Raw genomic sequence first — 24,197 nt, forward strand, 5'->3', positions numbered from 1 at the left:
TGCTTTGGTAAAGGACACCCTTTGGTGGCTTACTTTCAAAGTATGGGAAATAAAACACCTTTTGAGAACTTGCAAATCTGAAAATATGATTGAGTTGAAAGTAATTTTCCTTCAGAATTTGGAAGGTATCAGTATATTGTCTTCCAGCTTCCAGTGCTATTAAGCAGTCAGATCTCTATTTTTCCTGAGGCTTTGCATATTATCTTTTTTTTTTTTTTTTTTGAAAGACAGTGTGATCAGGGGAGGGGCAGAGAGAGAGAGAGAGAGGGAAACACAGAATCTGAAGCAGGTTCCAGGCTCTGAGCTGTCAGCACATAGCCTGACACGGGACTTAAACCCATGAATCGTGGAATCGTGAGATCATGACCTGAGCTGAAGTCATACACTTAACCAACTGTGCCACCCAGGCCTCCCAACACAGGACTTGCTTTTACTCTTTCTGGAAGTTTTTTAGGAAGTTCTCTTCATTCCTGGTGTTCTGAAATTTCATGGTGATACATTTTGGTGTTTATTCACTGTGCTAGACACTTAGTCCTTTCCAACTAGAAATTCAACACTATTTCCTTAAAATTTTTTAAATGTTTTATTTCTGAGAGAGACAGTGGGAGCAGGGGAGAGCCAGAGAGAGGGAGACACAGAATCTAAACAGGCTCCAGGCTCTGAGCTGGCTGTCAGCACAGAGCCTGAAGCGGGGCTCAAACCTAGGAACCGTGAGATCATGACCTGAGCCGAAGTCAGACAGCTAACCAACTGAGCCACCCAGGCACACCAACACTATTTCCTTAAATTATTTAGTAACATCACTATTTTCCCTGTCCTTTTTATAACTTGTTAGATTTTGGTCTGGATTATTTTTTCTCCTTTATCATCCATTCCCTTTTATTTTTTAATGATTGCATCTTTTTGCAAGACTTTCTTAACATTATCCAGTTGGATAGATAAAATGTCACAACTCAAAATTCAAGTACATAAAGATGAATATAGTCTCCATCCTATTTGGTTATTTAGTCCTCCAATTCTCAGTAGGAAACAATTTATTCACTTCTTAATTTCTAAAATTTTTTTAAATTTTTAAATGTTTTTTTAATCTTTTATTTTTAAGTGAGAAGAGAGGGGGAGAGAGAGAGAGAGGTGTGGGAGGGGCAGAGAGAGAGGGAGAGGGAGACACAGAATCCAAAGCAGGCTCCAGGCTCTAAGCTGTTCGCTGTCAGCACAGAGCTCAGTGTGGGACTGAAACCCATTAACTGATCATCAGGGAGATCATGACCGGAGCTGAAGTCAGATGCTTAACCAACTGAGCCACCCAGGTGCCCCTAAAAACTTCTTTGAAAAAAAAATTTGTTACCTAGTTCTCCCTTTTCAGAGTAGTTTCTTCAGACACACAGTATCTTTTGAGAATAAGTACAGCTCCCCCCACTCCTGGTTTTCAAAAAGCTCCCTACTTTGTCATTGTTTCCTTGGTTTCAATTTTGTTTTGGTCTCTGCCTTTCACGCTCAAAGTTTCCTCAAATGTTTAATAACCATTGGCAGTCTATTCAAATTTAAGAGTGAAATACTAAAAAGCTGATAGGAAGCTCTGTCGAGGTACAGGGCTTTTTAACTAACAGGTTTCACTGTAGGGTGATCAAATAGGGTAAAGATGGTTTTTGTTTTGAGAAAACAAAAAATATAGGATTAAAAGGCTTTTTCCCCTGCACTTGTTCAGCTTGTTTTTGCCTGGTGTGTGCTGATATTCAGAGCCCTACCACTCATATACTTTCACTTAATCCTTCATTTCCAATTTAGCCCCTCACCCTCACCCCCATGTCTACTCTTGAGTCCAGAGGCTTCTAATATCTTTTCCTTAAGGTTCTGAAATTTCATGGGGCTATTTCATTCATTCTACTGGGCACTCATGAGCGGTCAGTCTGAAAAATTCTGACCTTTGGGTTTAAGAAACCTTCATAAGTATTTTTTATAATTTCCTTTCCACCATTTCTTCAGAGACTAAATCTCCCATTTCTTATAGAAGAGTTGGGGTAATCATCCGGGTAGATCAGATGAGGTAGAAACCTGGGGGGTCTTTTCTTAAACAGATCTTTGATTCTCCACCCCACCCCATTCTCAGCTCCAATCCTTATCCCCTTTGCTGAACCTTTTCTGGGTTCAAAAGGGCACACTGGGTTTGCTTCTTGTTAACCACCTCAACAGAGAGAACCCATCTCATTCCCCTCTGTTAACTTTCATTCACTCTTTCATTTATTTTTCATTTTCCAAAATGTTAATGTCTCTTATTCACTGTGACCACCTCTGGTTTTCCTTAACTGAGTCATGTGCCTTTTTGGAAGAATTCCATTTGAATGGGGTTTTTGAAAAAGTAAAAAACAAAACAAACAAAAACCATGTTTAGTGTGCCACATTTAAATGGAAATCCTTTGCTTTGCTTTTAATAGCCCCTTCTACTCTTTCTTTTTAGGCCACTCAAGTGTCACAATCCTGTAAGCCTTCCCTACTTACTCCTCTGGAAAGAATCTCTTCCTTCTAAAAAGTTCTATAGGTAGCCTCTTGTCTCTGACACCCATTAGGTACAAATCAGAGATGCCCTACAGTTACTTGTATTTAACATCTCCTAGCAGTCCATGCCACAACCTTCATATGCCCTCCAGGTACTAGTTCCTTTATTTGAAAAATCAGAACTGAGCTTTACTGAGTAGGAAAAGTAAACTAAGCCAAATCCTGTTTTCCCCTCTTTAGGAATACACGGTAATGCCCGTTCACACCCGTGAATACAATTTAGTATTATTTTCCTAAGCTTACTCCTTTCTACCCAGCTAAAATGAATAATGGCAACCATTTTATGTGATGTCCAGGAGGGCCACTGGTTACCAGTAACATTTGCCACAGTTTAAGTGTCAATAGGGTAAGGGTTTTAGGACAAGAGCTAAAAAAGATGAGACAGAGGAGCATGTCTCATAGTTGAGGTTACAGGGGACAACAGAGCAAAATGACAGACTCCAGCATTATCAATGACCAGTTATGGGACCTCTCTGAAATTTAGGCTCTTTGTCTTAAAATGGGGATATGACCTGCTCTGTCTACCGTGAAGTTTAACTAAACACATTAAAAGTATTTAGCAAAATGTTTATCATACAGTAAACAATACTAGAGGAAAGCCATTTCATAGGGTCTTTCTCTGTTCTTAGGATATTCATTGCTGGCTTGGGATTATATTTGCCTCTGGAGGCAATTTCCTTTCACTGAGACACTGAATATGCTGAAACAAAGAATTCTCATAAAGAATTATGAGATTCAAGTCCTTAGCTTTACTCCTCAAGAGTCTTGAAACCTTAAGCAAACTTCCTTATCTTTAAGATGCTGAATATCACAGCTTACCTGATAATTGTACTGCACAAAGCATAGCAGTTGGTTAAGGGACTTTACGTATGTTTGGATCATCACCCTCTGGCAGGAAAGTGCATTAGGACTCTCTATGGAAATAGGCTCAGGAACACTACTCCAGACCACAAGAGGGTGGAAAAGAATCTAGGCCTTTCACTACCCTTGAGCCAAGGCAATGGTCAGTTAGCAAGGCACCACAGTACCACCTAGTGGCAATAACGTCCCTCTTCTCCCACTCTCCCAGGTGTTAAAGAAAAGTTGCCAGGTTCAGAACTCTTTGGTCACCTATTTTAAGAGCTGATCAGTCAGAGTTGGAGAGAAACCAAATACATCCCTCTCTCTCTCTTTTTTTTTTAATATTAACAAATACAAGCAGCAGAAAGGGCCAGCTGCTCTCTGCTGTTCCCTAAGGGAAAGCCAGAGCATAAAACTGTTCCTCTGGGCTTCCTCTGACTGCAAGGTCTGCCTTGCTCCTCTTTAGGCAGAGCTTTGTTCCAGCCCACCTTCCCTTTTCCCAACTCCCCAGTCAGGATGGGAGGCACATGGTTGCTGGCGGTGGGAAGAATACTGTAGTTCCAGCTTCTGCTCCTGTAAGTCTCAGCTTGGACGGCGATCACTTATCCTTCTGCAACTAGCCTCTCATTTGCTCTGGCCCAGAAGCCAGGAGGGGTATCAACCAGACCCATAGGAGCAGGCGGTGCAACTTCAGTCATCTTCAGATGACTCCTCTTCTGCCTCTTTTAGCCACTGGATGAACCTCTGCAGCTGTAAGGAAGCAGAGTGGAGAACTACTGAGGAAGGGGCATATAACCCTTCTGTTCTCCTTGGCAGATCAACAGCATTAGCAGCCAGAGTCCCAGGGACCAACCACCCTGGAACCTATGACCGAGAGCCAGGGACCGGATGACCACTGTGGTAACAGGAGGGCAGCCCGACTCACCTGCTGGTTCTTGCGCAACTGCCGGCCCTTATCAGTCATATCCCTCTGGCTGAACCAGCTCAGGATTGTTTCCTCAGCCAGGATTTCTAGCTGGTAGAAAGCCATCAGTACCTACAGAAGGCCAGCAGAGGAGATCTCAGGGATCTCAAAGAATCTAGCAAGATATAATAGATAAGAGAGGGAGAGGAGGCAAGATCTTAGCACCTCTCTCTACCAGACTATCAGCTTCCTTTTAAACACTAAGCAGCTGCTTTAAAAATAGACAAGAATGAGCTGTTTACTCTGCTACTGGGATGGGTTTAACTGTTGGAACTACTGCTGGGTCCCCAGGATAATCACCAAATGGCTGCCTTACTAGCCTGGCTCCAAGCTGTACTATCCTAGCAAACAGCATAATAGGGATGGATGGTGCTATTAATCAAACTACATACTGGATTCATGTCAGCCTGCTTTGTGTCTCCATAAAGGTAGCCAAGGCCTGTCTCAAAGCAAATGCAGGACTAGGGGGCTTGAGGTGGTATTCACCTTGGCCAGGGAAGTACTAAGAGATTCATGCTCCAGGAAGAAGTCCTCAATGGCTTTCAGTGCTTCCAAGTGATCAGCTGCACGCTTTATGTAATTCCTAAAAACAGGACTCCAGGCCTTGAGTAGCTATGGAAGAAAGGAGAAGGGAGCTGCAATATATTCCTGAGCATGCACCTCCACCTGCATAGCAAAGAAAGTCAACATTGATAACACAAGTCTATCAGGATATGGGAAAACAAGGGGGAGATGATACAGGCCTGAGGAATCATGTCAGAGGGACTTGGGGGTTGCTGGCAGTCAGGCTGGTGATAAAGAAAAGATTTCCCAGAGAAGGTAAAAGGGGGTTAGAGGGTACCGGCTGTCTCAAAATACCTACTGCCAGCCTAACGGTTGATCTCATTCTGTGCCAAATCATTTCAGTCAGAGAGTATAAAAGTCCAGGACTATTCTGGATATATCTTTGGGCTGCTCTAGTACCCAATCTACATCCAGAGGCAAGGAGAAAGGAACCACAAGTAACACATATCCCACAGTAACACTTTCTACTCCCTATTTCCTTTAAAGCGAAACACAGCAAGGATGTAGATCTGCCACCACCCAAGCTCTTGTCTCCAGCCCATCATTACTCACGGGAAGCAGCAGGGTACAGTAACGGTTTGGGTCCAGCAGGGGATCCATTTGTTGCAAGGGGAACTCCAGGACCACGTGGCTCAATACCTGCATCACCTCCTTTAGGCTTATGTTGTAGGCGTACCTGTGGGAAGACTGGGGTGACACCAGGGCCCTCACTGGCCCTTTCAGCTTGCTGTAGGACCATGACTTTGACAGGACATTGGGGGAGACGTCAGATGGAATGACATGCAAGGGAAGACTTTGGAAGAGGGAAGTCTATGCTGAGGCCAGAACCTAATGCTCTCCTTGAATTACCCTAATTCTCTACTAGCCTTGCTCACTTGGGATGTTGAGGGAATCAGTTCCTATCTGGGAAGGAAACAGGCGAGAACCTCTATCTGCCTCAGATTAACTAGTGGAGAGGAGAGGGAGGGGCCGCTCTTACTTGAGAGAGTTGATCTCTAGGACTAGATTGTCACAAGAAATGTTCTCCTCCTTGCCCCGCTGTAGTGTTCCTAGGACTTCATTCTGGAATACTAAAATCAAAGCAAGAAGTTCATGAGCCAACATCACTCCAGATGTTTTAAATTCTCTAGTCCGGACTTATCTATCTAATCAATTTGTTTCTTAAATAGTTTATTGTCAAACTGGTTTCCATATAACACCCAGTGCTCATCCCAACAAGTGCCCTCCTCCTTGCCCATCACCCCTTTTCCCCTCTCCCCCACCCCCGTCAGCCCTCAGTTTGTTCTCAGCATTCAAGAGTCTCTAATGGTTTGCCTACCTCCCTCTCTCCAATTATTTTTTCCCCTTCTTCTCCCCCATGATCCTCCGTAATCTATTTATTTATTTTGAGAGAGAGATAGAGCATGAGCTGGGAGGGACACAGAGAGAGAGGGAGAGAGAGAATCCCAAGCAGGTTTCGCACTATTACTGCACAGCCCAATGTGGGGCTTAAACTCACAAACTGTGTAATCACGATCTGAGCCAAAATCAAGAGTTGAATGCTTAACCGCCTGAGCCACCCCAGCATCCTATAGGTCTACTTTATACAAAACCCCTTCTGGGAGAAATACAAGTCTCTGGCTAGCTGATCTAAGACAAAGAATGAACTGGAGTTTTTCCTTTTTTGTCCCAGAGGACTGTTCCCCTGGCCACTCACCTTTGAAGTCATCCATCTGTGGGGAGCCTGCTCGGCTATCCAGCTCCTCAGCATCCATACTCTGCTCACTTTCAGTTTCACTCTCTTCTTCCACATTGATCGTGAGTCCTGGGAACCCATTAAGGGTGAGAAACAAGAAAAGTAAGGAAAGAGCCACTGACACAGAGCAATGTCCCTACGTTGTCTGAATGAATAAAGTAATAAATAAGTAGTCTGATTCTGAAGTGTTCACTCTCCTTCAAAATATTCCGACTTCGAAGGGGGGTGGTGACAGGAATAAGGCCGAGCTCACCCCATAGATTCTGCCGTAGTTCCTCTTCCTCCTCCACATTCATTTCTGTAGCTTTCCAGAGGTAGCCCTGGCCAGCAACTCCGACTTCTGCTGGATTGTAACCTGGAAAAGCACTGATCTTTAGCGAAGGCACATGAAAAGCACAATCCCTCTAGGAGGAAATAGTGGTTTTCCCCTGGGGCAGAGAGACACACAGATGCCCCACACCTGCTAAGCCTCACACCTTTCAGCTTCACTTTCTCTTTTTCTTGGTTAGCCCCAGAATCGTCACTGAACTGGCCATCATCCTCATCTTCCTCTGCATCTGGAGGGTGCAAAGAGATCACCGAGCCCTCAGGCAGCGTGATGTCTGGGCCCACTACCACCTAGGGGACCAAAAAAGAGTAGGAGGCACAGATCCATGATTGTGTTGGGGAAAGGCACATCCTGACAATGAGAGCAACTATTTTTACACAGCTAAGTAGAAGATAAATGAATCCACTGGATTTTCTCTCTCTCTCCCTCCCTCTCTGCCGCTCCCCTGTGTGCGCTCTCTCTCAGAATAAACATTAAAAAATGGGGGTGCCTGGGTGGTTCAGTCAGTTAAGCCTCCGACTCGGGACATGATCTCACATGGGATCAAGTCCTGTGTCCAGCTCTGCACTGACCGTGCAGAGCCCGCTTGGGATTCTCTCTCTCCCTGTCCTTCCCCAACTTGGGTGCCTGCATGCATGCATGCTCTCCCTCTCAGGATAAACAAATAAATATTAAAAAAAAAATCAATCCACTGGATTGGGACTCACAATTCAGGCTGGAACATGGGTGGACATAAGGCCCCTCTGGTTCAACATGACCACCACCCAGTTTGGGCCCTGTGTACAGTATGGAGCTGGTCTCACCTGGGCAGTAAGGACACAGCGTGGCTTCAGTGTAACTTGCTCCTTGACTTCAGCATTGTCACAGAGCAGAGATTGATGGATCTGTGCTCCAGCAGCCACTCGGACACCCTGCCACAGATAGGCCTGGTCCAGTACCACGTTATCACCTGGCTCAGGACAGGAAGTATTCCTGGTCACTCAGGGCTCCAGACCAGGGCCATTCCTTGAGGACAGGGCTGACTGATATCAGCACAATTCCCACCCAGCTCTGATACTCCATCCGCTAATTCACCAGAAACACCCTCTCCCCTTCTAAGCTCCGGCCTGAGAATAGAACAGTGCTCACCATGACCATCCTCCACCAGGTTTCCAATAATCACAGACTATATACTGGACTTAAGAACCTGAGAATCTTCAAGATATCTAGGGACCCACTTGAACTCAAGATCCTTGTTAGAAACGTATCGATGTCTAGAAGTAGAACTAAATTTTTCCAGCTCTTCTTGTACATTTTGCTTTTTTAAAAAGATTTTAGGTAATCTCTATACCCAATGCAGGGCTCAAACTCACAACCCTGAGATCGAGAGTCCTATACTCTATCGACTAAGGCAGCCAGACGCCTCCCTCTTCTTGTACATTTTAGAATTAGAATCTCAATGTTGTTTTTAAAGGGGCACTTGCATTAAAAGCATCACATTCCTACAACCAAAGTGACTTAACAAGAAGTAACAAGGTAGTAGTAATGGTAGAATAAAAACACTGCATTTAGAATACTCAGAATCAAGTCCTAGCACTGCCTCTCATTAGCTATGACCCTAAGGGAGACAACTTCTTTGAGCTTGTTTGTTTGGCTATAAACCGGGGATAAATAATACTCACTTCACAAGGTTTTTGTGAGGCGAAATGAAACGATGAGTGCAAAACCCCTTTGTAAACTGCAATGCACCAAATAGATGTCATTACTGTATGTTAATTATCCACTTGATCCTAAACGTGAATAGGGTACTCTGGAATGTGAAGAGTCATCTAATAAGATGCTCATAGGCCACAAATTAAAGGCCACAAATTTCACATCCCTATTCTGTCCTTTACTAAGGTAGCCACACTAGTTCCTCATTCTCAGGGATGATCCCTCTCTAACCTTCTCTGAAGACATGGGGCTCCCCAGGTTCCAGCTCCTAAGGTAACCAGCTTGACTTCCCCACCTGTGCTCACCAATGTGGCAGCCGGGGCCAATGACACTGTTGGTGATAGAGCAATTGCTGCCAATGACAGTGCCAGAACCCAGAAGCACATTTTCCTCGAGGACGCTGCCATGGCCTAGGCTGACTTCAGGCCCTCGGTAAATGTTATGCCGAGAATGAGTGCAGGTCTGGGCTGTGCTGTCAGTGAAGTTTGACTCTGGGGTGAGTGGGTAGACCCATCGGCGGATGACATCAGCACAGACAGCCGCATACATGTGTAGGTTGGAGACCCGGGCACCATATTCTCTAGTTGTCACGTGCATGTGGATCTGGTTCCCTAGGATCTGAAAAGGGAAAAGGAAAGGGAAGTCGCCCAAGTAAGTAAGAAAGGAAGAACACAACCAGGTACGACTCTTTTCTAACTTTAAGTTCTCCTCTGCCTCTTAATGTCCTAGCCAAATGGTCAAGATGTTTCTTTGTGTATTGCTTCCCTCTCCCCTCGCCCCACCTCCTAGTTCTTTCTCTTACTCCTAAGGCTCAATAAAACACAAAAGGGGACCAAAAGTTATCAGCATGGGATAAAATCATAGCCCTCTAAAGAGACGTGGGAATCTTTTCTTACCTCCTCATTCACTAACAGGCCTCGCACAAAGTCATCTCGAGTTTGGTAGTCAAAGTTGTCTGTAAAGAGTTGAGCCACCTGTGGGGGCAAGTTGGATGGGGCCACAGTGAGTGCTATTCTCTGGAAGCAAAGATTAGCCTCCAGAGACATAACAGACCCTATGACAGTTGGACAAGGGCCAGAATCCCAAAAAGGCTCCCAATGGGATACTGGCGTCAAGATGAAGCACCTGTTTACTGTGGAACTGATAAGAGAAAAAGGGAGAAGAAATATACCCTGGCCTTCTAATGGGGCAATAACATACCTCAGATTTCTACTCTTTGTATGCGCAGCTCTGGCCCTGAAAAGCTCACCTGAGGAGAGCAGATGCTGATATGACAGTCCAGTAAATCATAGCGAATCTCTACACCATCTCCGCTGCCCTGGAACAAACTCTGTAGGGAGAAGTTGTAAGGACTTTAAACTGTCTCCTGCTGAAGCCTGTCACTTTCCCACTTCAAGGACCCCAGATACCCACATACCAGAGGAAAAGAAAACCGTCGAAGACCTTGGGTCTTCTGGAAATGGAGAACCCGGTTTGTGGCACTATCCACAGCCACTACCACATTGTCCTCATGGCAACGAGTTGGGTGGCTAGGGGATGACTCTTTGAAGATCATTGTCATCACAGATACATTTTTTTCTAGCTTCCGCCTCAATCTATAAAGGATAGGAAGGAGAGAGTAGCAAAATAGCAGTCTTGGGGCTCTGCTGGTTCCAAACCCTTTGTCCTTCCCATCTTCCCATCCTGACCTGTGTTCTTCCAGGGCTTTGGTAATATTGATGTTTGAGATGACGTCCCCATACACCAGAAGGAAGTCAGAGCGCACCAAGGCCTTGGCATCAACATCACGGAGAACATCCCCCAGTGATCGATATAATTCTGATGTAATTATTCGAACCACATTGAGGGATGTAGGGCGGCACCACTTGGATTTCCTAAAGGAAGGAGGATGAGGGGAACGAGCAAATCAAGCATAAAGACTGTGTAGAGCTTCCCTATTTTTCCCCCCCATTCAACATTCATACTCCTTCTCTATGGCTTTTTTGGGTTCTTGCCAGCATCCTCTACTTCAAAGAGATTTATGAACTCTAATTAATGGTTTCAGCATCCTGTGTCACCAGCCTTGTTTTATGGGTTAGAGAAACATAGTTATTTCTTCTCCACACTGTGACACCTGTCCTCAAACATGGATCTGAATTCAAAATCCTGCTGAGACTTAAGAGTATACAAAGTATTCTGGGAACACACTTTCCATGCCACTTCTCTCCTTGCAAAGTCCAAACCAAATTTAGGAGCTGTCTGAAGGACATCATGCTAGTCTTTATTCCCTAAACTTCTATAAATCCTGAGATTCACTCTTTTTCAAGAAAATTTCACCAAACATTTGTTAAGTGTTTATTTACTATGTGCTTTGTACTAAGCTTGGCACTGGGAATACAAAGATGAGGAAAGGCTCAATATTTAGAAGTTTAGTAGCAAAACAAAGATGTTACTCTTATGACTTCCATATAGGAGGCTTTAAATAAAAGCAAAATGTACGAGGCCAAACTTTATAAATGAGATTCAGAAAAAAATCCAAATGTTATTCTTTAACCTTTGTCACAAGTTCAGCTGCTCACCTCCTGATAGGTAAAGAGACTGCCCTTAGTCCTTATGATGGAATACAAACAGACACATTTTCCCCCGTCACCATTTCCCCTTATTTAGTTATAATCATCCTAAGGAAACTGGAAAAAATGGTGAAAAATGGAAAGAAAAGTTGCAGAATCTTACAGTAAATGTTCCTTGATTTGAGCAGCCTTCCAGCAACAAAAAACAAAGGTTTCCTGTACACCTGTGGCAGTCAGAAATTCCAGAGTGTAGTCAATTAGTGCCACATTGGCCAGGGGCAGGAGGACCTGGAGGCAAGGAGATGAAAAAAGTCTGAAGTCTGGAATCCAGGAAGGCCCTCTGGGTACTATTCTTTCCTCCACTTAACCGCAATTTTCACTCCCCTACCAGTTTCCAAACACTATCCTTTTACTTTATCTTCTAAAGTTAAAAGTAATCAGGTCCCTACCTTTGATGTTCATGGCATGCCCTAAGCATGACGATCTAGGATGAGAATCCAACAGCAAGCATGTAATTTACTTGCTTAGCACCGGACACATAGCTGCTACAGAACAAAGCTGCCCTGGCAAAGGATAATACTAAAAATCAATCATATCTCCAGAAACGTAAGGAGTGATAAAGCCCTTTCCTCATAAAATTTCTTTCCTGATCTCTTTCTGGCCACTCCGATCATTTGTCCAAAATGAACAGCCATTAGGCTTCTCGGGGGGAGTGGGAAGTTAGGATATTTTTCTGATCCGAATGCAGCTGTCTTTGACTGAACTGGGGCCTGCTGAGTGACCCAGCAATCCCTAAGACTAGCTCAGTCCAAGTCCATTCCCCAGTGTCTAGACAATACGGCGTCTGCTGGCAACCAATCACTAAACCAGTTCTGTCCTCCTTTTGACAGATGGCATCGGCTGTCATTAAAACCTGGAAAGAAAAAAAGGACACCTCCGAAATTCAAGACAGCACTTACTACGGGATCAGACTTTTACCGGTCTGCTCTTTTTTCAGGCATATGACCTCCCTTTTGCAGGAAGTGTTGTTCCCATTCACCTAAGGATCTTTTTCCACTGCGCGGTTAAAGGCAGCCCAACCTCCTCCTGGGGCACTCAATCGAAGCGTGAAGGCTTCTCACAAGCACTACTCCTACATTTAGACCTCTGCATGCCTTCCAAACCTGAGGCGGCCAGTGCGAGTGTCCGTTTGCCAGAGCACTCCTCACTAGGCAGCCGAAAGGATAACCTGCTCTAGCGCGGCCACCTTCGGGCCCTTTGGCTGATTCCGCGAGCGGCGCTCACCCGAGGCTGGTCCTTAGAGATGGGGAAGAAGCGGCGATTGAAGCTATCTGCCACCAGCACTGCTTGTAGGGGCGGCGGCGGTTCCTCCTCCGCCCCTTTGGCTCCCGAACCGCTGCCGCTTCCCGGCCCAGGGCCACCGCGCTTGTTGGTCCGACTAGCTGCCGCACCAGGCGACGCCACCACAGTCGCCGCCATCTTCTTCCCTCACGGCCACCACTTCCGCACGGAAGCGGACACCGCTCGGAGTAAGGGACAAAAAGGACCCAGCGCTCGTAACGCGAAGGACTACCGAAGAGAAGGAGGGAGGAGACAAGCAGAGAGGAGTGCGCAGGCGTGCTCCCTAGGCGCCGGCCCCTGGGAGGAGCAAGCGGTGGGCCGCTCCGCGGACTGAGGCGCGGGGTGGGGTGGAGTCCTATGGAGCACAAACCTGAACTCAGGTACCGTAGACCTTTTTATTCACGAACTAGCCGAGATTCTCGAGGGATGATGGGACCTGAGGGCTCTGCGAAGGCGACAGATCCTTCGGAATGTATATAATCTTCCTCGCCCGGAGCATTTAAAAAATTGTAGTCCTCCATCTACAGTCTAGTCACGTAAATGTGACCCAACCCCTAGGGGAGCTCGGAAGCCAGTCCGGCATCCCTTTCCCTCAGGGAACTCACACTCCACCTAAATACAGAACGTGGTATATAGTAGGGAGAGTAGTAATTCTGTTGTGCCTCGATGGTGGCCAGCGGACCGTACAAGTCTGGCCTCGTTTAATTCCTCACATATCTGCTAGAATATCATTCATTCGTTCAGCAAACGTTTCTTTTTTTTCTTTTTTCTTTTTTTTTTAATATTTTTATTTATTTCTAGGAGAGAGAGAGAGACAGCGTGAGCAGGGGAGGGTCAGAGAGAGAGGGAGTCACAGGCTGAAACAGGCTCCAGGCTCCGAGCTGGCAGTCAGCACAGAGCCCGACGCGGGGCTCGAAACCACGAACCGCGAGATCATGACCTAAGCGAAAGTCGGACGCTTAACCGACTAAGCCACCCAGGCGCCCCGAACGTTTCTTGAACACTCAGTGGAATGAACTTCACCAAGCAGCTGCTACGTGGAAGAACTGGTATTGGAACGCGATCTGACTTCAGAGTTCCACGCCTTTCTGTCAGGTTACATGCGGATAAAAGTTACTATTTTATGATTTCTTCATTTCCTCATTCATTCGGCCTATCAGCATCTCTTGAAACCCTCCTCCGTCTTAGAGCGGAGTTGAGGTGGATCCAAGAACACCGTAAGGTTGGGTGAGATTGGAGTTAAGGCTTTGAGGCGGGAAGGAACTGCGAGCGCGAAGGCACGAAGCCGTAGGCTCTGGAGGCAGAGCGGGACGGGGTGAGGGTGGGGAGGGGGAGGGAGGCGGTGGCCGCAGGGAGGAAGCTCTTCCTGCAGAGCAGTCGGACCTTGGGGACGCGGTGGAAGCCGCGCAGCGCAGCTTGGCGGTCATTTGGTAGACTAGTTTTCCAGCGAGGCACGGCGCCCTTTCTACACATAGCTGTGCGAAAGCCACGATCGGCTTATCCAGCAAAGTTTCTGCAAACCTTGCTCCCACCCTTGCCCGCCCTGCACGTTGCGATTTGGGGTTCAGAAGGCTTAGCTTTGTTGTTTCCACATGGTCATTGCGGTCTGACTAGAGGTACTCAGGCGCTCCCCTCCTAGGACCACGGAGTCTTTCATTTCTGCCGCCATTCTAGTTAATGATAGTGCTGAGCAAAAACCGTTTCTTAAGGATTTTGGAAAATTTAGGCCGGAGAAGGAAAGGCAGTAGGCAACTAAGTAAAAGTTTTCAATTAAATATATGTACATTGTAAAGGATGCTGTTTTACTGTACTACAAATACATGGGCAGAGGGGCGCCTGGGTGGCTCAGTCGGTTAAGCGACCGAATTTGGCTCAGGTCCTGATCTCACAGTTTGTGAGTTGGAGCCCCTCGTCGGGCTCTGTGCTGACAGCTCAGAGCCTGGAGCCTGCTTCAGATTCTGTGTCTCTCTTTTTCTGCCCCTCCCCTGCTCATCTTCTGTCTCTCTCTCTCAAAAATTAAACAAACATTAAAAACTTAAGAAAACAACAACAACCAAACAAATCCATGGGCAGAAAGAGGGAAAAAAGGCTGACTATATTGGACTAGTGATTTGTGGGTGTGTGCACACACCGAGGTGGGGTGATGGGGGAGCGGTGGCGAAGCATATGGAAAGTAGGTCCAATTTTAGGAAAAAAACTAAGTTTATTTAGTTTGAGAGAGAGTGTGTGCAGGCAAGTGAGTTGGGGGGGGGGGCAGAGAGAGGGAGAAGGTGAATCCCAAGCAGGCTCTGAGCTGTCAGTGCAGAGCCCAGCTGGGGACTTGATCCCACAAACTGTGAGATAATGACCTGAGCCAAAATCAAGAGTCAGACATTTAATGGACTGAGCCACCCAGGTACCCCCAGTTTTAGAAACTTTTAAATGACTCTTGTAACCCAGGAAAGTGGTGAGTGAAAAGTCCATAATTATAAAATTCTATGTACAGATAACTGGGTATAAGGTTTTTAACGGATGGATCTCAGGGAGTGTATGTTTCAAAATTTACTTGACTCAATAACAATACCAACAAAAATCCAAACAAAAGTGGGTCAAGTTCTTGTATAAACATTTCTCAAAGATATACAAATGGCCAATAAAGCACATAAAAAGATGTTCAATATCATTAAACATTAGGGAATTACAGATCGAAAGTGCAATGAAATATCACCTCACATCCCTTGGGATGGCTTCTATCAAAAAAACCAAAACAGGGGCACATGGGTGGCTCAGTCGATTGGGCCTCTGGGTCTTGGTTTCAGCTCAGGTTGTGATCTCGCAGGGTTTGTGGGTTTGAGCCCAGTGTCAGGCTCTGTGCTGGTGGTGTGGAGCTTGCTTGGGATTCTCTCTCTTTCCCTCTCTCTCTTCTCTCTCTTTGACCCTCCCCCACACTTGTGCTGTCTCTCTAAAAGTAAATAAATAAACTTAGAAAATTTTAAAGCAAAACACAGAAAATAACAAGTGTTAGGATGTGGATAAATTGGAATTTTTGTGCACTGTTGGTGAGAATGTAAATCAGTACAGTCACTGTGGAAAACAGGACAGTGGTTCTTCAAAAGATTAAACATAGAATTACCATATGATTCAGCAATTCTACTTCTGGACAAATATCCCCAAAAAGTGAAAAATTTTTGCACACCTATATTCATACAAGCATTATTCACAGTGGCTAAAACATGGAAGCAACCCACGTGTCCACTGAGGAATAAGTGGATGAGCAAAATGTGATATATACGTATAACAATATTTTTCAGCCTTAAAAAGGAAGGATATTGTGACATAAGCTGTAGCATAGATGAAGCTTGAGGACATTGTGCTGCTAAGTGAAGTAAACCAGTCACAAAAAGACAAATACTGTATGATCCATTTATATGAGGTACCATATTCATATAGACAGTAGAACTGTGGTTGCCACGAGCTGGCCAAGGAGGAGGAAATGGAGAGTTGTTGTTTAATGTGTATAGAGTTTCAGTTTATAACACGAAGAGTTCTGTGGATGGATGGTGGTGATGGTGGCACAACAATGCGAATGTACTTAATGCCACTGAAATATACATTTAAACATGGTTAAAATAGTAAATTTTATGTTATATGTATTTTTTACCATAGTAAAAAAAATTGAAAAAAAAACTTACTGGAAAGATTCTATTATCCACAAATATATAATCACACATACACACAAAAGTAGTAAAAATCCTTTCCTCTATTTCTGTCATCCTACTCAACCCTGAGAATTATAACTATTACTAATAATTCAGTGGGGTATCTTTCCATTTCTCCCCTAAGCTTATATATCTAGGTCTAGAGATACATTATATGATTAAGCACACAGACACAGACACACACATACACCATATACATATATTCATACATATATGTATATTCACACATACCCAAGGATAGAATTATGTTTAGAGACAGTGTGCTATATTATGGTACTCCACAGTCAGAGAACCTGGATTCCATTCCAGGCTCGAGTCATTTACTAGCTGTTTAACCTTGGCAGGTTACTCATTTTCTCTATGCCTGACTTCTTCATCTTAAAAATGGGATATTAATAGTACTTACCTAATAAGGTTGTTGTGAAGATTAAATGACATAATGTATGAAAAGCCCTACACCGGGGCACGTGGGTGGCCCAGTCAGTTAAGCATCCAACTTTTGGTTTTGGCTCAGGTCATGATCTCGCCATTTGTAATTCCAGCCCTACACTGGGCTCTGGGCTGACAGTCTGGAGCCTGCTTGGGATTCTCTCTGCCCCTCCCCTGCTCTCTCTCTCCCTCTCTCTCAAAGTAAATAAATAAACTTAAAAAAAGAAAAAAGAAAAGCCCTATACCTATTGCAGTGAGCACTCAGTAATGTATAGAATTGTGGAATCATATTGTACCTCTGAAACTAATATAACACTGTATGCTAATTATATTTCAATAAAAAATATGAAAAGCCATTAGAACACTGACACATTGTCAATGCAATTTGAATATTGGCTAATGATAATGATACATTTTTGTCTGCAATTTAATTTTTATTTAATATATGGTAGAATGTAGACAAACCTAGCTATTTTCAATGATTCCATAACATTCTGTAGTATGAATATACTATTATTTACCCAACCATTTCTTGATTGATAAACATCCAGATGGTTTTTGCAGGTTTTGCTATTACAGATAACGCTGCAACAAGCATCCTCCTATTGATATCTTTTTAAAAAAATGTTTTATTTTATTTTTGAGGGAGAGAGAGAGCACACACGCCAGCAGGGGAGGGGGCAGAGGGAGAGGAGGACAGAGAATCCCAACCAGGCTCTGCCCTGACAGCAGAGAGCCTGACATGGGGCTCAAACCCACAAATGGTGACTCTTTGGTCACGTGTCAGTTCTGGTTCTTTTTGTAAATTAACATATTAGCATTAAGGTTTCAATCAAAACTATCAATCAGTTTAGATTGAAAATTCCATGAAAATCGGGGCTTTCCATCTGTTTTATTTACTACTGTATCTCAGGTGTCTAGAGGAATACTTGGCACATGGCACATGTTCAATAAATATTTGCTGAATGAATGACTGGTTGTTGCTAGTCAGTAAGTGAGAGTCTGTTGAGACAACTTTAGACAAATAATAGTAATTTCAGGCTCTCCCAAGCAGAGGCTTATGTTTTTATTGTTTTGTTTTTTAAATGTGGTAAAATATACAGAACATAGAATTTCCCATCTTATTATTTTTATTTTTTAGAGAGAGAGCACACACGTCTGAGTGGAGGGGAGGGGCAGAGGGAGGGAGAAAATCTTTAAAAAAAATTTAAAAAAATGTTTTATTTATTTCTGAGAGAGAGAGAGAGAGAGAGAGAGAGCGCATAAGCAGGAGAAGGGGAGGGTCAGAGAGAGAGGGAGACAGAATCTGAAACAGGCTCCAGGCTCTGAGCTGGTTGTCAGCACAGAGCCTGACACGGGGCTGGAACCCACAAACCGTGAGAGTCAGACACTAAACCGACTGAGCCACCCAGGCGCCCCAGAGGGAGGAAATCTTAAGCAGTCTCCACGTTCAGCACAGAGTCTGATGCTGGCTTGATCCCAGGACCCTAGGATCAAGAAATGAAGAGTTAGATGCTCAACCAGCTGAGTCACCCAGGCGCCCCCCTCATCTTAGCCATTAAAAAATGTTTATTTGAGAGAGAGAGAGCATGAGTTGGGGAGGGACACAGAGAGAGAGAGGGACACAGAATCTGAAGCAGGCTCCAGGCTCCGGCTCATGAACCTCAAGATCATGATCTGAGCCAAAGTCAGACGCTTAACCGCTTAACCGACTGAGCCACCCAGGTGCCCTGACATTTTATCCATTTTTAAGTGCACAGTTCAGTAGTGTTAAAGACATACACATTGCTGTGCTACTATCACCACCATCCACTCATAGAACTCTTTTCATGTTGCAGAACTAAAGCTCTATACTCAAACAATAATTCCTCACTTCTTTATCCCCTCAGTTCTGGCAACCACCATTCTAAATCTCTCTATGCGTTTGACTACTCTAGATACCTATGTAAGTGGAATCATGCAATATTTGTTCTTCTGTGACTAGGTTATTTCACTTAGTATAATATCTTTTTATAAAGATTCTTTTTTTCAGTTTACTTATTTTTTAAAGAGAGAGACAGAGTGCAAGTGGGGGAGGGGCAGAGAGAGGGAGACGGGGAATCTGAAGCTGTTAGCACAGAGCCCAAGGGGGGTTTGAACCCACGAACTGTGAGACCATGACCTGAGTTGAAATCGGACACTTAACCAACTGAGCCATCCAGGCGCCCCACCTAGCATAGTGTCTTCAAGGTTCATGCCTGTCAGAATTTCCTTCCTTTTTAAGGCTGAATAGCATTCTATTTTATGTATACGCCACACCATATTTCATTTATCCATTCATCTGTTAATAGACACTTGGGTTCGCTCTCTTTTTAGCTATTGTGAATAATGCTACTATGAACATGGGTGTATAAATATCTATTTGATTCCTTGTATTCACTTTTTTTGGATATATATCCAGAAATGAAATTGCTGGATAATATGGTAATTCCATGTTTAGTTTTTTTGAAGAAACACCTTCCTGTTTTCTACAGCAGCTGTACCATTTTACATTCTCACTGACAGTGCTTAAGGGTTCTAATTTCTCCACATTCTTACCAACACTTTTTTAAAATAAAAATTTATTTTAATAGTCATCATAGTAAGTATGAAGTGGTATCTCATTGTGGATTTAAAAATTTTTTTTAATGTTTTTATTTGTTTTTGAGAGTCAGAGAGAGAGCATGAGCAGGGTGGGGGGGAGACAGAGAGAGAGACAGACAGACACACAGAATCCAAAGCAGGCTCCAGGCTCTGAGCTGTCAGCACAGCTGACCCAGATCCTGACTCAGGGCTCAAACCCCCGAGCCATGAGATCTTGACCTGAGCTGAAGTCAGACCCAGCTAAGTCATCCAGGTGCCCCTCATTGTGGTTTTGATTTTCATCTCCTTAATAAGTAGTGATATTGAAAATCTTTTCATGTGCATAATTATTAGCTATTTGTGTATCTTTTGAGAATTGTCTATATAAGTCCTTTGCCCATTTTTAAATAGTTTTTTTTAAGTTGTAGGAGTTCTTTATATATTCGAGATATCAATCTCTTATCTGATATTATTTGCAAATATTTTCTCCAATTCCATGGATTGCCTTTTTACTCTGTTGGTAATGTTCTTCGATGCACAAAAGTTTTTCTTTTGATGAAGTCCAATTTACCTATTTTTCTTTTGTTACCTGTACTTTTGGTGTCATATCCAAAAAATCATTGCCAAACCCAATGTCATGAGGTTTTTCTCCTGTGTTTTCTTTTAACTTTTAAATGGCACTTTCTTCTTCTTCTTCAGATTCTACTATAAAGATGTCAAAATTATGGTAGGATCTGTCCCTTGCAGGGTACCCTTAATACGTGCACCAGAGCAGGCCATTTCTAGGCAGTGCTAAAGAGTCAGGGCTTGGTGATTGCATGCATCAACTGGTGGATTAGAGCACTTCTACAGGAAATCTTAGAGCCTTTTGTGCTTCCCAGCTGGGCTCACTTGTGGCTTAGTAATCAGAGCCAGTTGTTCACTGCCACAAGTGTGGTTTATTTTTCTAGTTACTTTTGGATTTGGAGTTGTTTGAAAGTGTTCTAAATGTGTAATAGGATAACTGAAGTGTTTACTGTTAATGTCCTTGCTTGCTAGAAAATGAAAGAATAGGTAAAGTTCTGAGTTCTCTCCATTTCTTTCTTTTTCTTTTCTTTTATGCAATCTTCACTATTATCTCCAGTGATAAAACTAGTTTCTATAGGATAACAATCCTCTTTGTCTTCCAGACTGAGTTGAGTAAAAAATATTCTAAACTTTCTATAGCTCAGTCAAAACATGCTGGGATTATTCAAAAGAAGTTTCACCCAAAAACTTAAGGGAAGGGGCAACTTGGTGGCTCAGTTGGTTTAGCGTCTGACTTCAGCTCAGGTCATGAGCTCACGGTTTGTGGGTTCGAGCCCTGAGTTGGGATGTGGGTCAGCTGTGCTGACAGCTCAGCGCCTAGAGCCTGCTTCGGATTCTGTGCCTCCCTGTCTCTCTGCTTCTTCCCTACTTGTTCTCTCTCTCTCTCTCTCAAAAATAAATAAACACTAAAAATATTTTTTTAAACTTAAGAGAAGTGAAGAAGGGAGAGAAAAAGGGAAAATAAAGTCACTGACCCACAATTCTTTGCTTGGGCTGGGCCTTAATAAGGTGCTGGAGGGTGGCTTGTGGAGTTGGGCACTACCACCCCCTAGAGGTCATTGTTGTGTTGTGCTCCAACCTATTCTGCAATTATCTTAGACTTATTCAGGTACCTTTGGATAGAGTGTTCCAAAACTGTAAAGAAGGAGCCCAGCCATATCCACAATGTACGTCGATCCCAGGATCCCTGTGGAATTTGACCTGGCTGCTCTGTGACCAGTTTTCTTGAAGACAGCTTGAGCTTCATGGTTGGGGAGAGAGCCAATAAGATTCCTGAGACAGTATTGCCAAGAGAAAAAAAAGTATGGCTAATGGATCAGCTTGAACACCAGAGTCTGGAATCCTGTTGGAACAGGGATTGTAGGAACAGAGTCACTATACCTGACCCGCTCTTTATCCAGTTTCCCCCAAGAGACATGTGTGTTTGAGGAGGGGGAGGGCTGTGGTGAAAAACAGAGGAAGCAGGTAGGGTGATCAACTGGACTTGTCATCCAGGACTATGCCAGTTTTAGCACTGAAAGTCCTGTATCCTCGATTCAGGGAAACTCTCGGTCCTTGGCAAACTGGAATGTTTGTTTAGCATAGAGGCAGATCACTAGGTGCCAAGAATTTTGCTGGTAACTCCCTCCGAAAGAATCTGGAGAAATAACCAGAGCTTCCCCAATACCTGGACAAGAAGGGGATCCTGAGTCTGGTGGCCAGAGGGTATTAGCAACACTGTGGTGCTTACAAGTGGCAGAACTGCAAAACATCAAAGGCAAAAAAAAAAAAAAAAGAAAAAGAAAAATTAAGGCAGCCAGAGAGAAAATATATATTACCTAAAGGGGAACAGGGACACCAGAATGGCTCAGTCTGTTCAGTGTCCGACTTCAACTCAGGTCATGATCTCGAAGTTCTTGAGTTCAAGCCCCATATTGGGCTCGCGGCTGTCAGCCTGTCAGTGCAAAGACTGCTTCTGATCATCTGTCCCACTCTCTGTTCCTCCACCGCTTGTGCTCTCCCCCAAATAAATACATATTTAAAAAATAAAAGGGAATAAAAATTAGATTGACTTCACTAGAACAAAAATGGAATCCAGGGGGCACCTGGGCATCAGTTGAGCATCCGACTTTAGCTCAGGTCATGATCTCACAGTTCAAGAATTCGAGCCCCGTGTTGGGTTCTGGGCTGTCAGCCTGGAGCCTGCTTTGGATTCTGTGTCTCCTTCTCTTTCTGCCCCTCCCCCTCTTGCACTCTGTTTCTTTTCTCTCAAAAATAAACATGAAAAATTGTTTTAAAAAATGAAGACAGAAAATAATAATAATAGCATAACATCTTTAAAGTGTTAAGAGAAAATATTGTCAGCTTAGAATTCTCTTCCCAGAGAAATTATCTTCCAAGAACAAGGGTGATATACATTTTCGGATCAACAAAAACATACAATTAATCATCAAAAGACCTTTATTAATGGAACTTCTAAAGTTCCACTGTCCAGTGCAGTAGCCACTAGCCACATACGGCTATTTAAATTAAAATTGTAAAATAAAAAATTCAGGAATGAGTCACATTTGCCACATTTCAAGTGCTCAATAATCACATGTGGCTAGTGGCTTGTATATTGGATGGTGCAGATATTGATTATTTCCAGCATTTTGAACAGCATATTGAATAGCATTATTAATAGATCTACATCAAAGCAAAAGGAGAAAATTCCAGAACAAAGCTCTGAGATGCAGAGTGAAAGACCTAGTAAAAAAAAGACCTGTAAAACTGTAAATATGTGAGTAAATCTAAACAAATATTGGTGATATAAAATAATATTAATGTCTGAATTGGGGGAGTTAAAAAAGAAAGTGCTAAATTACTTGTAAAAATAATTCAGGAAGGAGATGATTAGAGTTAAGACATTCTAAGATCTTTTTATTATTCATGTAAAAACTGGATCAAAAACTAAAATTCAGCAATATCTGTTTACAAATAACACACATAAACATAAGGACTCAGAAAAGCTCAAAGTAAAAATATGGAAAAAGGTACACAAGGCAAATACTGTTCAAAACAAGTCTGTCAGTAAGTTTTACTAGAAATTGAAATTGTCACTTTATAATGATAAAGCCTTAATTTGCCAGGAAGATAAAATATTTCAAATTCTGTGCACCTAAAAATGAAACTTCAAAGCATATGAAGTAAAAATTGACAAAACTATGAGAAACAATTGACAAATCTATCATCGTAGGAAAAGATTTTAAATACATTTCCCTCAGTGTTTGGTAGATCAAACAGATACATAAGAATACAGAAAACTCGAATATCACAATTAACCGTTTGATTTGATATTTAGAGCATACCATTCAATAAGTGAATAATACACATTAGGTCTAGATGCCTGTAGAATGTGAGCATTAACTATACATAAATTAAATGTCAGTAGATATAGGGAATTGGGGCGCCTGGGTGGCTCAGTTGGTTAAGTCTCCAGCTTGGACTCCGGTCATGATCTTGTGCTTCATGAGTTTGAGCCCCATGATGATCTCTGGGTTGACAGCTTAGAGCCTGGAGCCTGCTTCGGATTCTGGGTCTCCCTCTCTCTGCCCCTCCCCACCCTCTCTCTCTCTCTGCCCCTCCCCACCCTCTCTCTCTCTTTCTCTCAGAAATAAACATTAAACACATTTTTTAAATAAAAAAAATCTCAATAGATATCAGGGAATTGGTGTTACACAGACCCTTTCCATGGAAAGTATGGACCATAGAGCAACAGCAGAATCACGTGAAAGCCTGTTAGAAATGAATAAACTCAGGGGTGCTTGGCCAGCTCAATCAGTTAGGGCATGTGACTCTTTTTTTTTTTTTTATTATTTTTATTTTATTTTTAGGTTNGGGGTGGAATCTGCATTTTGACAAGATCCCCAGAGCATTCCATGTGCACATTAAAGTTTGACATGCATTGACAAAGCATGTTTTCTGACCATAGTGGAATTAAGTTAGAAATCAATAACATGAAGATAATTAAGAAAACTCCAGCACTGAGTGTTATATGGAAGCCAATTTGACAATAAACTATTTAAGGGAAAAAAAAAAAGGAAACTCCATGTATTTGGAAATTAAAAAATCTCTGAAGATAGTTACACATACACATATATATCATATGATGTATGATCATATAAATATACAATTATATAGATGATAGTATTTATCCCACTTATAAACAATACTTGTATATCTTTTTTAATGTTTATTTTTGAGAAGCAGAGAGAGACAGAGTGCAAGCAAAGGAGCAGCAGAGAGAGAGGGAAACACAGAATCTGAAGCAGGCTCCAGACTCTGAGCTGTCAGCACAGAGCCCAACGCAGCGCTCAGA

The 24,197-nt window shown here is 43.2% G+C and overlaps 1 protein-coding gene across 1 annotated transcript; it reads right to left on the bottom strand.

Moving 5' to 3' along the window:
- Positions 1 to 559: 559 nt before the first annotated feature.
- On the bottom strand, positions 560 to 12,736 carry EIF2B5 (eukaryotic translation initiation factor 2B subunit epsilon). The gene is made up of 16 exons (XM_077754471.1): positions 12,510 to 12,736; positions 11,389 to 11,513; positions 10,365 to 10,550; positions 10,094 to 10,271; positions 9,926 to 10,006; positions 9,573 to 9,650; positions 8,982 to 9,294; positions 7,788 to 7,933; positions 7,133 to 7,274; positions 6,910 to 7,011; positions 6,618 to 6,725; positions 5,901 to 5,991; positions 5,474 to 5,597; positions 4,844 to 4,969; positions 4,319 to 4,429; positions 560 to 4,143 (listed from the first exon to the last, which is right to left on the bottom strand). Exons 1-16 carry the CDS (start codon positions 12,702 to 12,704, stop codon positions 4,084 to 4,086), a joined length of 2,166 nt encoding a protein of 721 aa, XP_077610597.1. The 5' UTR covers positions 12,705 to 12,736; the 3' UTR covers positions 560 to 4,083.
- Between the last annotated feature and the right edge of the window lie 11,461 nt (positions 12,737 to 24,197).

This window comes from Crocuta crocuta, unplaced genomic scaffold (assembly GCF_008692635.1).
Source record: "Crocuta crocuta isolate KB4526 unplaced genomic scaffold, BGI_CrCroc_1.0 scaffold70, whole genome shotgun sequence".
Lineage (NCBI taxonomy): Eukaryota > Metazoa > Chordata > Mammalia > Carnivora > Hyaenidae > Crocuta > Crocuta crocuta.

Bases quoted from the DNA above. Each gene is read 5' to 3' on its own strand.
- EIF2B5 (XM_077754471.1), bottom strand. From the start codon at position 12,704: ATGGCGGCGACTGTGGTGGCGTCGCCTGGTGCGGCAGCTAGTCGGACC. The intron at 9,651-9,925 runs GTGAGCTTTTCA...TTGCCCCCACAG, and splicing joins TCAGCATCTGCTCTCCTCAG to GTGGCTCAACTCTTTACAGA. The intron at 5,598-5,900 runs GTAAGAGCGGCC...GTCTTCCCACAG, and splicing joins CTAGAGATCAACTCTCTCAA to GTACGCCTACAACATAAGCC.